The sequence below is a fragment of the Empidonax traillii genome, unplaced genomic scaffold (genome assembly GCF_003031625.1).
Source record: "Empidonax traillii isolate 1590-97213 ecotype Southwest subspecies unplaced genomic scaffold, ASM303162v1 scaffold1139:size213905, whole genome shotgun sequence".
Lineage (NCBI taxonomy): Eukaryota > Metazoa > Chordata > Aves > Passeriformes > Tyrannidae > Empidonax > Empidonax traillii.
This window is the reverse complement of record NW_020956332.1, coordinates 143,360-156,788: the sequence shown is the minus strand read 5'-3', so window position 1 is coordinate 156,788 and position 13,429 is coordinate 143,360. Positions and strand designations below refer to the sequence as shown.

Genomic DNA, 13,429 nt, shown 5'->3' with positions numbered 1-13,429 from the left:
AGGGAGAGCACCAGGGTGCTAGTGCTCGTGGCTGTCCCATGGGGGTCCCCCCTGCCCCGGGGGTCCCCCGGAGGTTTGCGGGGGGGAAGGAAAGGAGATGCCTGTGCATGGGGTCAGTGTGCTCAGAGCCAGCATTATTGTGGTGCATTGAGGTCCTGCCAGGGGCTCCAGGGGCTCCAAGCCGGGGGGGTGTAGGGGTCCCGGCAGCTGATGCGCACTCGCTGTGCACCCACTTGCACCTGTGTCTCCTCCACGCCCTCCACGAACCGCTCCACCTGCAAAGGGGGCAGGTCATGGCCTGGGCAGATCCCGGGGGTAGGGGGAAACCATTGCAAAAGAGCTGGGGGAGCAGAGGTGACAGCCAGGGGTGACAAATCATTGCCTCAAGGAGAGAAGCAGAGGAGTGGGGAGGGGGCCAGGGCTGAACCTGCAGAGTCCCTGTTCCCAATGCCCCCCTGGCACAGGGAGGAGCCCAGGCTGGGGCAGAGTGGGTGCATGTGGGATTACCTGGGTGCCGTTGGGGAGCTCGTACTGTAGATGGTAGAGCAGCGCGAAGTAGGACTTGGGGAGCTGCCAGGAGGCTGGGGGTGCCCAGGCCAGGTGGAGCTGCTCCCCCTGCCACCGCAGGGTCAGCTCCTGGGGCGGGTCAGGACGCACTGCGGGCAGAGGGGGCTCAGGATGGGGGCCGAGCCCCCCTCAGAGCCCCCAGTGCCCTTTGAACATCCCCATCCCTCGGGCTGTTCCTGCCCTGAGCTCACCAATGTCACGGAGGAAGAAGTGCCTAGAGAGGCTGAGGTAGGAGGTATCTGAGAGCCCCTCCAGGTGCAGCCGCAGCGGACGCAGCTCCTCACCGAAGGGGCAAAATGAGGGGTCGGCCAGGCTGACGCTGAACTGGCCGTGGCCCCCGGCCACTGGCACCCACAGACCCACGGAGCCATCGCTGCAGGGAGGGAGGTGAGAGCACTTATGAGGGCTGGGCAACCAAGGGGCTGGGCTGGGTTTGGGAGGTCCCAGGGCACACACCTGTGTGTGAGGCGGGCACGGAAGACGGCAGAGGGGGGCCCGGGCCAGGAGCAGTGGAAGGAGCCGTGGTAGGACTCAGCCTGGCAGGTCACGTCCATCTCCTCTTCGTCTGGGGGCCAAGGGGGGGTCAGGGCTTTGTGGGGCCAGGAGCGGTGCCCCCTCCCTGCACAGCGCTGGTGAGGCTCCCCCAGCCCCAAAGCCCTGCCTGGTGCATTCCCACGGACAACATGTGAACAGCTCCAGGTCCCCAGCCTGGCCCCAGACCCTGCCCCCCCTCCCCCCCCCCGCCAGGCTCTCCCTGCAGTGTCCCCTCTTACAGGTGCTGCTGACTACCACGTAGGTGGTGTCCAGCAGGACTGGGCCAGCCCAGCAGCTGTAGTTGCCCGTGGCTGGTAAGTCCAAGCCGAGGATGGTGAGGTTCTGGCCCTCGGCCACCAGTTCAGCCATAGGCTCCTGCTCCCCGTTCAGTGTCCAGCTGATGTGCGGCTCCAATGTGTCACACTGCACCACCACATCCCCGTTCAGCTTCCCCACCTGGACTGGAGGTGAGAGGCAGAGTCTGAGGTCAGAGATGGGCTATGATGGAGGCAGCTTGTCCCTCACACCAGCATGGGGCTGGGTGCCCCTCAGCCATCCTGCACCACAGTCCCCACCCTGCTCCTGCACCCAAAATCCATTCCCACCTGCTCCATCCATCACCCCACATCCATCCCCACTCTCCCTCACCCCACAGCCACCCCCCATCACCCTCATGCCCTCTCTCAAACCCCTGAGCAGAGCCGTCCCAAGCCCTATCAGAAGGATGCAGGACAGGTGTGCCCCCTGCTCCCTCCAACCGCTGTGAGGTCCCTGCAGCCCCCTCCCACCAGGAGGTTCCCCCCTCCAAGGCCTCCCTTGTGCCCGGGTGGCAGCAGCACTCACATTTTGGGGGGAAGACAGTCAGGGTGTCCACAGGCACGAGGCACAGCACCAGCCCCACCAGCCCCAGCATCTGGGAGGGGAAGGGAAGGGTAGGGGAAGGGCAGCCCCAAGGTGGGGAGCTGGACATACCCCAGGAGAGGGGCAGAGCCAGCAGGGCCAGCAAGGGCAGAGTCCCTGGCCCTAGGAGCAGCATCCCTGAGTAGGACACCCTCGAGATCCCCCCCGTCATCCCGGGACCCCCCACCCTCCCGTGCTCTGCCTACCTCTGTGCCTGCCGCTCCAGTGGCTTCGGTGGGCACGGTGGGGCCGGGGGCTGCCAATTTATACTGGGTTGGACTCCATGGGGGTGCCCCAAGGTGCAACCACAGCAGCATCACAATTCTCAGAAGTGGAGAGAGGCTGTGTGGGACCCACGCTCAGCCCCCCACCCACCCACCCAGCCCTGGGACTCACCGCCGGTACTTCCCGGGCAGGGGTCACCAGGCACCTGCCCTGCCCTGACCGCTGGAGGACGGGTCAACCCAGGAGTGGCCAGGCGAGGGGCAGCAGGGGCCAAGCAGGATGGTGCCGGGGTCCTGGCTGGTCCCAGTTCCTCCAGAGGAGTCCTGAGCCCTGCACCACCCCAAGGGTCTGCACATCGCCACATGCCCCACAGAGCCCACACAGCACCCTGCCCTGGGGTGGGACCATCAGTGGTCCAGTGGGACCATCTGAGGTCCATCAGCGCTGGCCCCTGAGGGCCAGAGAGGGGCTGGGCCCTGCTGCCTGGGCTGCAGCACAGGTTGTCTTGACCCTTCCCTCCCATCCTTGGGCCACTGCACATGCCATGAGACACCATGCAGGGATGGTGTGTGCACAGGATGCACTGTGGCCATCAGCCCCCCCTTTGCCATTGCAACCACTGCCAACTCAGGGTGAGGGCACAGGGCAGCCCCTGCCCTGGAAGGGGAATGCTGTGCCTGCTCATGTACTTTCTGGAGTTCCTAGAAAGTAAAGGGGAAGTGGGGGCTTCGGGAGCCTTGGGGAGCCCAGCCCTCACCTTTCGGGTCACTGTGGCCAGCACAGGGCAGTGGAGCCTCCAGGCCCCTTCCTGAACAGAGCCAAACCCCTGTGCATGGGCTGCAGGGAGGGAAGGGAGAGGCAGGACCCCCGACCCCCCGGGCAGAGGCTCAGCCCTTGCCGAAGTAGGGGATGTAGGGCTGTAGGGGATTCTGAGGCTGGAATGGGGGGACCACAAGAGGGGAGGGAGGAGAGCAGGCACCTCGCCTGGAGGTGCACCCATGCCCTATCTCCTCTGGGGAGAGGAGGCACCAGCAGTAGGTTTGGGGGGTTGCTCACCCCCCCTCGCTGGCCACAGCTTCCCCTTGGCTTCTGCAGAAGAACCACAACCAGGGAAGGGAAGCCCCGGTGAAAAGGCCAGGGCTGCCCTCAGACCTTAGCATGGCTGGGGCCCCAGCATGACACTTGAAACAGAGGTGGGAGGGGAGCGAGGCCTCACAGCCAGAAACTCTCCAGAGAGGGAAGGAGCAGGGACAGAGCCCACCCCAGTCAGACCCGTCCGCAGTGTCCCTCGGCAGGACAGACCCTACCCTGACTGGACCTCTTGGCTACAGTCACGGACACGAGGCCAGGAACAAAGGTCACAAAACTTTATACAGGAGGGACCCGTGAGTGGCCCCTTGGCCCTGGGCATGGGGGGAGCAGGACAGGTAGTGCCCCCACCCCAGCAGAACCCTGGGAAAAGATGGGGGGAAGGAGGCCGGTGGGGAGGGCCCCCATGAGTCCCCCAGCCGGGGCCAGCACTCCCCAGTCTGTGCTCTGAGGTGCTGCGGTGGCCCCACAGCCGCTGGTCCGTGACTGACCGCAGTGCAGCACTGAGGCCATGCCCGGTCAGCCCGCACCTCCCTGGGGCCAGGGACAGCCCCCACAGCCGCACGGCCCCCCCAGGGACCCTCCAGGGCTCCCCTGGCTCCAGTGTCACGGCCAAGCCCAGACAGCCCCGCTGGGGCTCCGGTGCTCCGGCTCACTGCAGGACACAGACGTCCCCCTCCACAGCCTCCCGTCCGGCCGCCTCCGCCAGCGGCTCTGGCCCTGCTGGCGCATCCTCCGCTGCCACCATCTTCTCCCGCAGCTCCATCAGCAGGTCGCGGCCCTCGCTGGGTGGCAGGTTGCTCAGGTAGTACTGGGGGGCCAGCTCCACCAACCTGTGGGGACAGGGGGTCAGTCAGCAGTGGGGACCCACCAGAGGGCCCTGTCCGTCCCTGTCCCCGTGCCCTCACATTTGGGGCTGGATCTCCGAGACCACACGCAGGCAGTTGTCCTGGGAGATGGTGAACTCATGGTAGAGCACCCAGGAGGGCAGGCGGCGGGGGGGCGGCCGCAGCAGGTACCCGCAGGCAGGGGCCAGGTGTGCCACGTGTTTGTGTGTCAGCATCACGTAGTTGCCCGAGCCGTCAATGTCGCGTGCGACCTGGGAGCGGAGCAGGAGGGAGCAGGGTGGCTGGCACACCCCCCACAGCCCTTCGCAGCCCCCCACAGCCCCTGGGCCCACCTTTAGGAAGTACCCAGAGATGAGGGCCCGCTGGATGTTGAGGGTGTTGGTGTCGGAGCCGAAGGCGGGCGGCGAGACTGGCAGCTCGATGCGCCGCATCACCTCCAGCAGCTCTGCGCGCACGGTGCCCGCCAGGCGCAGCTCCTCCACACCCACCCCGTGCTTCCGGCACCAGCCCTCGTCCCCGGCGTCTGCAGGACAGCAGGGTCAGCGGTGTGGGGATCGGGATGGGACAGCAGGGTCAGCGGCGTGGGGATCGGGATGGGACAGCAGGGTCAGCGGCGTGGGGATCGGGATGGGACAGCAGGGTCAGCGGTGTGGGGATCGGGATGGGACAGCAGGGTCAGCGGTGTGGGGATCGGGATGGGACAGCAGGGGCAGTGATACAGGGACAAGAATTCAACACCAAGGTCAGTGACATGGGGACAGGACAGCAGAGCGAACGACACAGGGATGGGGGAGCAGAGACCTCAGAGGGCTGGGGGGTCAGGGGTTACAGAAGCTGGCAGAGCTCCCACCGGCTGCATCCCCTCCCTGCACCAGGGACAGGGACCGGGCTGGGGTCAGGAACATGGCTGTGGTACCACTTCACAAAGGAGCAGGGGACAGGTGAAGGGGCTGTGGGATGCCTGCCGCGACACAGAGGCAACGCAGGGCGGCTGTGGGACAGCTGCAGGTGTGCAGGGGGCAGGTGAGGGGCTGTGGGATGCCCACAGGAGTGCAGCCCCCCGCCCCCAGCCCCTGCCCATGCTCACGCTGCTGGAAGGCATTGAAGATGTTGATGAGGGTGAAGTGGTCCCCGTTGGGGTGCAGCAGTGCCCGCCGGCGCAGGGCCACGGCCTCCTCCAGGTGTGTGGATGGGGGTACGAAGCAGGGGGACGCTGAGGGTGGGCAGGGGGGTCACGGTGTGCCCCCAGCACCCCCCTGCAGTGCTGGCTGCCCCCGCACGGTACCTGTGAGCATGGCAGCCAGGCTGACCATCTCCTCCACGCAGTCGAACTCGCAGGAGGCGATGAGGGCCTTGGCTAGCTGCGGGTCCAGTGGAAACTCCGACATGATGATCCCCACCTCTGACAGGTTCCCATCGTCATCCAGAGCCGCCAGGTAGTCCAGGTCCTCCAGCGCTTGCATCAGCGACTCAGGGGCTGGGGTGGGATGTTAGGCAGCTCTGCCCACCCTCCTCCTACAGCTGCCAGGCCCCCCAGCCCCTCTCCACAGTCCAGGCCACAGTCATGGCCATGGCCAGCCTGCAGCTCTCTGGCACAGCCCCCCACAGCATGCCTGGTCCCCACCCCACCCCACAGGCTCTACCTGGGCGGTCAAGGAAGTCGCACTGGCCCATGTCAGCGATGTCCAGGCGCTTCAGCAGCAGCACGAGGCGGCTCAGGCTGGTCTCACTGACGTGCGGCGCGGGGCTGGGGGGCAGGCGCTGCTCAAAGGCCTCTGAGTACAGGCGCAGGCAGGTGCCTGCAGGAGAGGGGCCATGAGGTGGGACACGGCTGCGAGGGGTCCCAGGGGGTGGGACAACAGCCCCAAGGGGGGACACCGGGGCAGGCGTCTCACCTGGGGGGCTGCCAGCTGCCCGCTGCATGCGGGACTCTGCCTGGCTCCGGCTGATGGGCCGCAGCACCTGGGACTCGGCACGGATGCGGGGGTTGTACACCTGCAGCGAGGCTGTGAGGGGGACACCGCAGGGGAGCCCCCACCGTACCCCAAGCCCCCTCATCTACCAGTGCAGGGCCACCGCTGCCACCTCCCTCATCCCAGCCTGGAGCATCGCAACAGCTGAGCAGACCCTGCAGCCCACCCCCCACTGTGCCTGGAGCAGAGCCAACCCTCCCTGTCCCCCATCCCACTCACGCTGCGCAGCTCCAGCCCCGAGTCGATGACGAAGCGCACGGCGCCCAGAGAGAAGGACGAGTCCCCGAGCCAGTGGGTGACGATGACGCGCCGCTCCCGGCTCTCCTCGGGCGTCTCGTACAGTCGCTGTGCGGCCCGGCCCACCCCAGGGTGCAGCGGCAGCACCAGCAGCGGGCCCAGAGCTGGGCTCAGTGCCACGGCCTCCGTCTGGATGGCAGCACAGCACTCGGAGATCTCCTGGGGAAGGACAGGGGGCACAGGTGACACCTGCTGACATCTGAAGCGTCCCCATCCCGAGGTCAGGGTGCTGCTCCGTGCCTCGCACTCGTCTTCCACTGCTCATCAGCGCCCATCAGCACTCACAGCCCCTCTGCAGAGGAGCCTCAGCTCCCCTAGTTTAGTCTCCAGCATGCCTTAGCATCCTCAGGGCTCCCCACTGAGAGGGACCCCCAAGCCTCTCCCGCCCTGTTCCCCCCACAGCTCACCTGCTCGCTGGCCAGGAAGATCAGGATGTGGCCGGGCTCCTGGCGCCGGTGGATGTCCAGCACGGCCTGGCAGGCAGCGGCCACGCGCCCGTGGGCCAGCGGCTCCCGGTAGAGCAGCTGTGGCGGGGGGCTGTGGCCCGGGACCCGCACCACAGGGGGGTCCCCGCAGAAAGCGCGCAGCCGCGGCTCCAGGGCAGGGGCGGTGATCACCACGAGCCGCAGCGCCGGGCGCTGGCGCAACACGTCCTTGAGCAGCCCCAGCAGCGCGTCCGTGGGCACCGTGCGCTCCTGCGCCTCGTCCAGCACCACCACCCCGTACTGCCGCAGCAGCGGGTCCGACGTCATCTCCCGCAGCAGCATCTCGTCCGAGCAGAATCTGCCACGACCCACCCTGTCAGCGCACACCCCCGGCTGGGGGGAGCGCCTCGGCCCCTCCCCACAGCAGCGCCCTGCAGCAGGCAGCCCCCGCCGGCGCCGCTCCCCGGCTGGATTAAGGGATTACGGGAGCTCAGCAGGATTAGAGCGCTGCACTCCCAGCACAGGCCTGCCGGGCTCCGTCCCTCCCGTACCTGAGGATGGTCTCGGCGGTGCAGCAGTCCTCGTGGGGCACGCAGTAACCCACCTCGTGGCCCAGGTTCAGGTCCATCTCATCGGCCACGCGCAGGGAGAGGCTGAGGGCAGCCAGGCTGTGGGGCTGGGTGCAGGCCACCAACCCGTGAGCGAACTGCAGGGACAGAGCGTACTCGGCGCACCACTGCGGGATCTGTGGGGACAGGGTGGGGGTCAGCGCTGTCTCAGGACCAGCCCCTCGCTGCTGTGCCCCTCCAGAGGGCACAGGGATCCAGCTGCAGGACCTTTGGGGCCAGGGGCTAACCAGAGGCATTCACAGCCCAGGCAGGACCTTCCCTCCCTACTCCTTTCACCTCTGAATTCCACAACCTGTGACAGGAGTCCCAGCACCCCACACCCACAGCTTCCTGCCCTGGTATGGGACACCACAGCCCTGCTGTCACAATAGGGATACGGGAAAATGGCCCAGGAAAACCGTCAGAGAGTGACAGGGAAGGGAGCCTCAGGGAGTAGTTGCTGACCAAGCGCCCAGCTAGGCAGTGTGGGACAATGCCAGTGCCACATGGATGTCCCCTGGGCACCAGAGTCCTGCTTTACTCTGTCCCGTGGACCCCCCATGAGCAGTGCCCGTGCTCCCAGTGTCCCAGGGCTGCGCTCAAAAACACCAGCCCTGGGGCCCACACGGGTGATTTATTCCCCAAATCTATCAGGGCTGGCTGAGCCCAGGAACTCAGCAGGTCACACCCAGGGAGGTGATTTGGGCGAGTGCCCCGAGCCCAGGGCCCACACCCCAAGAGCCCAGGGCCAACAGTGCTGACCCAGCCCAGTGCAGCCCCATGGCAGCTCCAGTGATCCCTCCCTGGTCAAAGTCCCTGGTGCTGTTCCCGGGTGCCGCCAGTGGCTGCCGGGTGGGACCAGCTCCCTGGAGCGGGTGGGAGGGAAACGGCACCTCAGCCCTGCCACCGGCCCTGACCGGGCGCAGCCGTGGGAAGGGGCTGTTCCCCCCTCCCCGTGCCATCTCCGGGGCCAGCTGCTCTCGCGGCAGTGCTTCCCGGCTCGTGCCAAGGCTCTGCCCGGGGCCCAGCACAGGCCCCGGCACATCCCTCTCCCCGCCGGGCTCAGTGCAGCGGCCCCAGGGTTCCGGTACCCCCTCCGTGTGTTCCAACGGCTCAGGTGCTTCCGTAGGCCCCGGGAGGACCCGCGTGCAGTGCCCGGCGAGGCCGGACACCCTCCTGCCCCGGGACAGCCCTTCCCCTCACCTGGGTGCTCTTGCCGGTGCCGGGCGGGCCGGACACCAGGACGATGCCGCTGCTCCCCTCCAGGTGCTCCATGAAGCTGTACTTGGTGGTCCAGACCGGCAGCTCCCGGCGCTGCCGCAGCAGCTCATAGTAGCGGGAGGAGAAGGGCAGCCCGTCGTAAGGATTCACCTCCAGGTCCCCGTCGCAGCCCAGGGACGGCTCTTCATCCTCCTCTTCCTCCTCCCCCAGAGCGGAGCCGGGGTCGCTCGGCCCGGGCAGGGGCCCCGGGGCCCCGCAGCCGGCCATGGCGGGGACACCGGAGCTGCGGGGCGGGCGGGGGTGGAGCGGCACCGGCGCTGACCCACCCTCTCCTGCGTCCCGGGAAGGAGCCGGGGCAGCCCGGTGCCACGTCTAGTCCCGCGGGGAGAGGGAGCCGCGGGCACCGGGCACGGGGCAGCGACAGGGGCGGGGGGTCACACGGCCGGGGCGCGGGGAGCGGGCACGGAACGGGGGGACCAGGACGGGTCACCGGGAGAAGCCGGCAGGACCGAGCGGGGTGCGGGGACCGGACAGGGCTATGTGTGGGGACGAGGCACAAGGGGTACGGGAGGGGGCGGACACCTTGGGAATGCCGTTCCCGAATGTCACGGGCCGGACCGAGCCGGCAGAGCACCTGTACGGAGCGGGCGGGACCGGGCAGCTGAGCACCGGAGCGGGCGGGCCGGGGCCGGGGCCGGGGCTGGGGGCGGGCCGGGGCGGGTCCCCCGCGCTCCCCCGGCCGAGCTCCCGGTTCCGCTTCCGGCCCCGCTCACCTGCGCGCGCCGCCGCCCCCGCCCGGGGACACTGCCACGTGACCGCCTCGGCACCCAATCAGCGCCCGCGCCGGGCCGGTATCCCCCAGCGCCGCAGCCCTCGCGACCCCCGAGCTCTCCATCCGCCGGGATCCGAGCTCCGCACCCTCGCGACCCCCGACATCCCCACCCCCGATATCCCCGAGCCCTTCATCCCCCGGGGTCCCCCGGCGTCCCCGAGCTCCAAAGTCCCCGGGGCCCGCATCCTCAGGACCACCGAGTTCCTTCTGTCTCCGGCCACGGCCTCGCCGTGCCCGGGGCCCTCCGCCGCAAGCCGTGCGCGGCTGCAGCCACAGCCTATGCGCGACTCCTACCGGGACCGAACGTCTCAGTACCGGACATCCCGGTGCTGGTGCCGAGTATGCTGTACCGGAACATGCCGTAACGGTGCCGCTCATCCAGGTGTCGGAGCGGGGCGTCCTGTACTGGCGGCTCCCGGCGGAACCGGCAGGTGGAGCTCCCCGACCGGCGCCGGGCAGCGGGGCAGAGCCGGGGCCGAGCGATCCCTGCGGGAGCCGGGAACGCCGCAGGCTGCACGCAGTGAAAGCCTGGAGCCACCTGCGTTTCCCGCTCTCCGAGAGCCCCGGCACCTCGGCGTGCGCGGGCCAGGGGTTGTACCGTGCCGCTGCCGGGGTTCTGTCCGTTTGTCCCCGGCAGGTCGGTGCGGCGGTGGGGATCTGGCTGCACATGTCGAGCTTTCCCGGGAGGGATAGCGACTGCCCCGGTGGCTCCCGCAGGTCCCGCCCTCGCACCTCGGCCCAGGCAGCGGCATCGGAGCACCAGATCCCCCCAAACCCGACTCCAGCGGCTCTCAAACCCACTCGTGCCCCTAGCTCTTCCTTGGCCTCATGGGTCAGTGCAGGCTGCCCAGAGCCGGCTTTGGGCCCGGGGGGGTCTGTCGGAATCTGCAGCCGGGGGAACCCCAGGGCAGTCTCAGGCTGATGGGGAAACTGGGGACCCGCAAAGGGGTTGTGGGGCACAGGGAAGGATCCTGGTGCCGCGGGAGGAAGGAAGTGGCTGGTGCTTAGCCGTTGCTCTGCGCGCCCTCCTGCAGCCGCGGCAGTGGAGGGCTGGGCAGGGCAGGAACCAGGGCTGTGCCATGCACCGCTGTGTAATAGAAGGGTTAACTTTGTTCATAAAATCTTATGTGTGTGAGGGAGTCGGAGACTTTTTGTTGTAATTAAACAAGATAAGGCACGGTGGCGGAGGCTTTGTCCCGGCAGCGCTGGTTTGGAGCATCACAGCTGGCAAAGGCACATGGCTCCATTTGGCTCCTCATGCCATGGTGCGGCCAGAGCTGTGCTCGCTCCTAGCCCCCCCGCTGCAGTCCCACGTCCCTCTGGCTGGGAGCTGCAGCGACGTTGCTCAGCCGAGGTGGTCACAGTGCTGCCACATCACCCACGCCAGCAGCCCCAGTGACCCCCAGCCCGAGCTCTTGGGGGCGTGGCACGTGGTGGAGCGCAGGGCGGTGGGCTGGGACCCCCACACCCCGCAGCGCAGTAAGGAAGCAGAGGTTTCACAAGCTGGGGGTACACGTGACGCGGGGAGCGCAGCAGGAGGAACTAGCAGTGGCTCTGCAGCACCCCGGTCCCTCTGCACAGCCCCCGTCCTCCGGCACGGTGGCCATGGCACCCTGGCTGCCCACCAAGGAGGAGAAGTATGGCGTGGGTGAGTGGGGGGCTGCAAGCACTGGACCCTGTGGGGGTCCCCGCTCAGTGACACTGATAGTGCCCTCTTTGGCTGCAGTGGCCCTGCACCGGTGGCAGGTGATGGTGGCTGGGCAGTGCCACCTGTGCTGCTGGGACAGTGCCAGTGTGAGGGGATGTGGGGAGGGGGCCGGGTCCCAGGGATGTCTGGCGCTAGGTGGGCCGGTGGGTGCAGGAGTGAAAGGGGAGTTGGCAGGGGTTGCAGGGCTGGTGATGGATGGCCCAGGGGACGGGACTGAGCAGGGCAGGTGTGTCAGCGGGACCCACATGCCCAGAGGTCGCAAGGCTGGTGCTGGTGGGGATGGGAAGCACTGGGGGCACAGCGCTAGAGTGGGGGTTTGGCAAATGGCCTGGCCCTCCCTGCCAGGCTGTGGGTCTGGGCTCAGCCTGGCTGCGCCCTGACACACCCCAGTAATTTGCCCCAGGTGCCGGGTGGGGCTTTGTTCCCACCTCAGTGTCTGTAAAGGCAAAGCTCCGGGCTTCCCTGTGCCCTGCAGCACCCTCAGCTTGTGCTGGCCCTGGCAGCTCTGTGCCTCTTCCCGTTTCTGTTGGGGGCTGTTTCCTGCACCCTCCCCTCGCAGTGTCGGCAGCGCCGGAGCGAGGGCTGAGCCCCGCGGGGTCCTGGGCAGCACCTGAGCAAGGGCTGAGCTGCTGCTGGTCCTGGCTGGATCAGGGTCCCGTGCAACCCCCGAGTGCAAGGGACTCTCCTCCAGTCTGGAAGCCAAGCCAGGGCTGCCTGCACCAGAGCTGTCCCTTTCCCCGGGGACAGAAATAGTGACAGGGACAACCGCAACTCGTCTGGGGCAGGAAGCGGTTGGCCAACAGTGAGCTCCTGTCCCCACCGCCTTCCTCTCTGGCCACCAGCTCCACTGTCCCGACTCTGACCTATCCTTGGGTCACCAGCCCTGGGCAGGGCTCAGATTGCACTTGCCTCTCCACACTGCTTGTGCCAGGAGCAGGACCACTGGTAGGAAGGGGGGTCCCGTAGGGGACCCCTGAGAGCTCGAGGAGGTGGCTGGAGGCTCCTGTTGTGCCTGGCCCTCTTTGGGCTGTGCCACAGCTCTCCTGGGGTGCAGGGCTGGGCTGCTTGGGGGGTCTCAGGCTGTTTGTGGGGTTGGTGCTCTGCCTCGTCTGTTGTGGCTGAGTGATGCCTGTTGGGGTGCTCTGCCCCCCGTGCGGGGCTGGCTGTGTGGGGCGCAGGTGCACAGATCCTGGGGGGCTGTGCTGGTGCCAGGCAGGGACTCCAACTCCCAGCTCCTGGCCCCTCTCCCTGCAGCCGTGTGGAACTTCCCGAGCACCAAGGAGCATCACCTCCCGCTGCAGATTGGGGAGACAGTGCACATCCTGCAGGCCTCCGAGGGTAAGAGGGACCCCCAGCTGCACCCCAACATGGGGGCTTTCTGCACCCTCCCTTGGCCCCGTGGCTTGGGCCTCCCAGCCTGGCTGACAGGGTCTCCCTCCCTCCCCTCGCAGGTTGGTACCGCGGGTACTCGCTCCGGAACAGGGCTGCCCAGGTAGGTGAGGGGGGGCATGGCTGGTGGCTCACCCTGTCCTTACTGGGGGTCTGGGGAGGCATGACCAGCGTCTCGCCCTGCCCATGCTGGGGGGTTGAGGGGCTGCAGTGGGCACAGCGGGCTGGAGGCCCCAGCCATGCCTTCCCAGAGCGATGTTTCCCAGCCCGGGAGTGCCAACAGCTCTGGCTTCCCCAGGGCATCTTCCCAGCATCAGTGATCCGGCTGAAGGGCGCCACGGTAGAGCACCGGGGGTAGGTATGGGGCAGGGGTGATGGGCTCCATCCCCTGCCTGGCACGGGGTCCCCGCAGTGTCAGGGGTCTCCAGGGGTCCCTGTGCCTTCCTTAGGGTGGAGGAGAGCGTGGTGCTCGCCGAGATGCCGATGGTGCAGGAGATCACTACCACGCTACGGGAGTGGGCCACCATCTGGAAGCAGCTCTATGTGGTAAGGGCTGGGAGTCTGGGGGACCGGGCGGGCTGGGGGGCAGCGGGGCACGTGGTGACCCTGCGGTCCTGCTGCAGGCTGGGCAGATGGAGCGGTACGAGCAGGTGAAGAGGATGATGCAGGAGCTGATGGAGAAGCGCTCACAGCTGCTCTCAGGGACACTGCCCAAGGACCAACTTCTGCGGCTCAGGAAGGAGGTGACCGGCAGGATGGACTATGGCAACAAGTGAGCGTGGGACAGGGCACAGGGATCCCGAATCTGCCTTG

At 67.7% G+C, this 13,429-nt stretch overlaps 3 protein-coding genes across 4 annotated transcripts in view; 1 reads left to right on the top strand and 2 right to left on the bottom strand.

Moving 5' to 3' along the window:
• Window positions 1-134: 134 nt before the first annotated feature.
• On the bottom strand, window positions 135-2,173 carry LOC114068872 (interleukin-12 subunit beta-like). Its single transcript, XM_027905286.1, has 6 exons — window positions 2,074-2,173; window positions 1,341-1,562; window positions 1,024-1,132; window positions 759-940; window positions 508-656; window positions 135-275 (listed from the first exon to the last, which is right to left on the bottom strand). Exons 1-6 carry the CDS (start codon window positions 2,171-2,173, stop codon window positions 135-137), a joined length of 903 nt encoding a protein of 300 aa, XP_027761087.1.
• A 1,398-nt stretch (window positions 2,174-3,571) lies between these two features.
• Window positions 3,572-9,101, bottom strand: DQX1 (DEAQ-box RNA dependent ATPase 1). Of its 2 annotated transcripts, XM_027905291.1 has the most exons (11): window positions 8,670-9,101; window positions 7,410-7,603; window positions 6,841-7,216; window positions 6,356-6,592; window positions 6,059-6,158; window positions 5,807-5,962; window positions 5,449-5,640; window positions 5,251-5,376; window positions 4,496-4,686; window positions 4,224-4,414; window positions 3,572-4,148 (listed from the first exon to the last, which is right to left on the bottom strand). In XM_027905291.1, exons 1-11 carry the CDS (start codon window positions 8,952-8,954, stop codon window positions 3,968-3,970), a joined length of 2,229 nt encoding a protein of 742 aa, XP_027761092.1. In that variant the 5' UTR covers window positions 8,955-9,101; the 3' UTR covers window positions 3,572-3,967. The 2 variants fall into 2 exon arrangements, with proteins under 2 accessions (XP_027761092.1, XP_027761091.1); XM_027905290.1 differs by having other exon boundaries at window positions 4,224-4,686.
• A 1,963-nt stretch (window positions 9,102-11,064) lies between these two features.
• The window catches only part of LOC114068871 (dedicator of cytokinesis protein 2-like), a 51,152-nt gene continuing 48,787 nt past the window's right edge, over window positions 11,065-13,429 (top strand). The window contains exons 1-6 of the mRNA XM_027905285.1: window positions 11,065-11,167; window positions 12,482-12,565; window positions 12,679-12,719; window positions 12,915-12,970; window positions 13,066-13,162; window positions 13,240-13,388. Of these exons, the coding sequence (XP_027761086.1) occupies window positions 11,125-11,167; window positions 12,482-12,565; window positions 12,679-12,719; window positions 12,915-12,970; window positions 13,066-13,162; window positions 13,240-13,388 (470 nt within the window). The 5' untranslated portion in view covers window positions 11,065-11,124. The remainder of the gene's footprint in view (window positions 11,168-12,481; window positions 12,566-12,678; window positions 12,720-12,914; window positions 12,971-13,065; window positions 13,163-13,239; window positions 13,389-13,429) is intronic.

Bases quoted from the DNA above. Each gene is read 5' to 3' on its own strand.
- LOC114068872 (XM_027905286.1), bottom strand. From the start codon at position 2,173: ATGACGGGGGGGATCTCGAGGGTGTCCTACTCAGGGATGCTGCTCCTA. The intron at 1,563-2,073 runs GTATGTCCAGCT...TCTCACCTCCAG, and splicing joins GGCTCTGCCCCTCTCCTGGG to TCCAGGTGGGGAAGCTGAAC. The intron at 657-758 runs GTGAGCTCAGGG...CTCTGCCCGCAG, and splicing joins CTTCTTCCTCCGTGACATTG to TGCGTCCTGACCCGCCCCAG.
- DQX1 (XM_027905290.1), bottom strand. From the start codon at position 8,954: ATGGCCGGCTGCGGGGCCCCGGGGCCCCTGCCCGGGCCGAGCGACCCC. The intron at 6,159-6,355 runs GTGAGTGGGATG...GCCTCGCTGCAG, and splicing joins CGGGGCTGGAGCTGCGCAGC to GTGTACAACCCCCGCATCCG. The intron at 4,149-4,223 runs GTGAGGGCACGG...CTGTCCCCACAG, and splicing joins TCGGAGATCCAGCCCCAAAT to GTTGGTGGAGCTGGCCCCCC.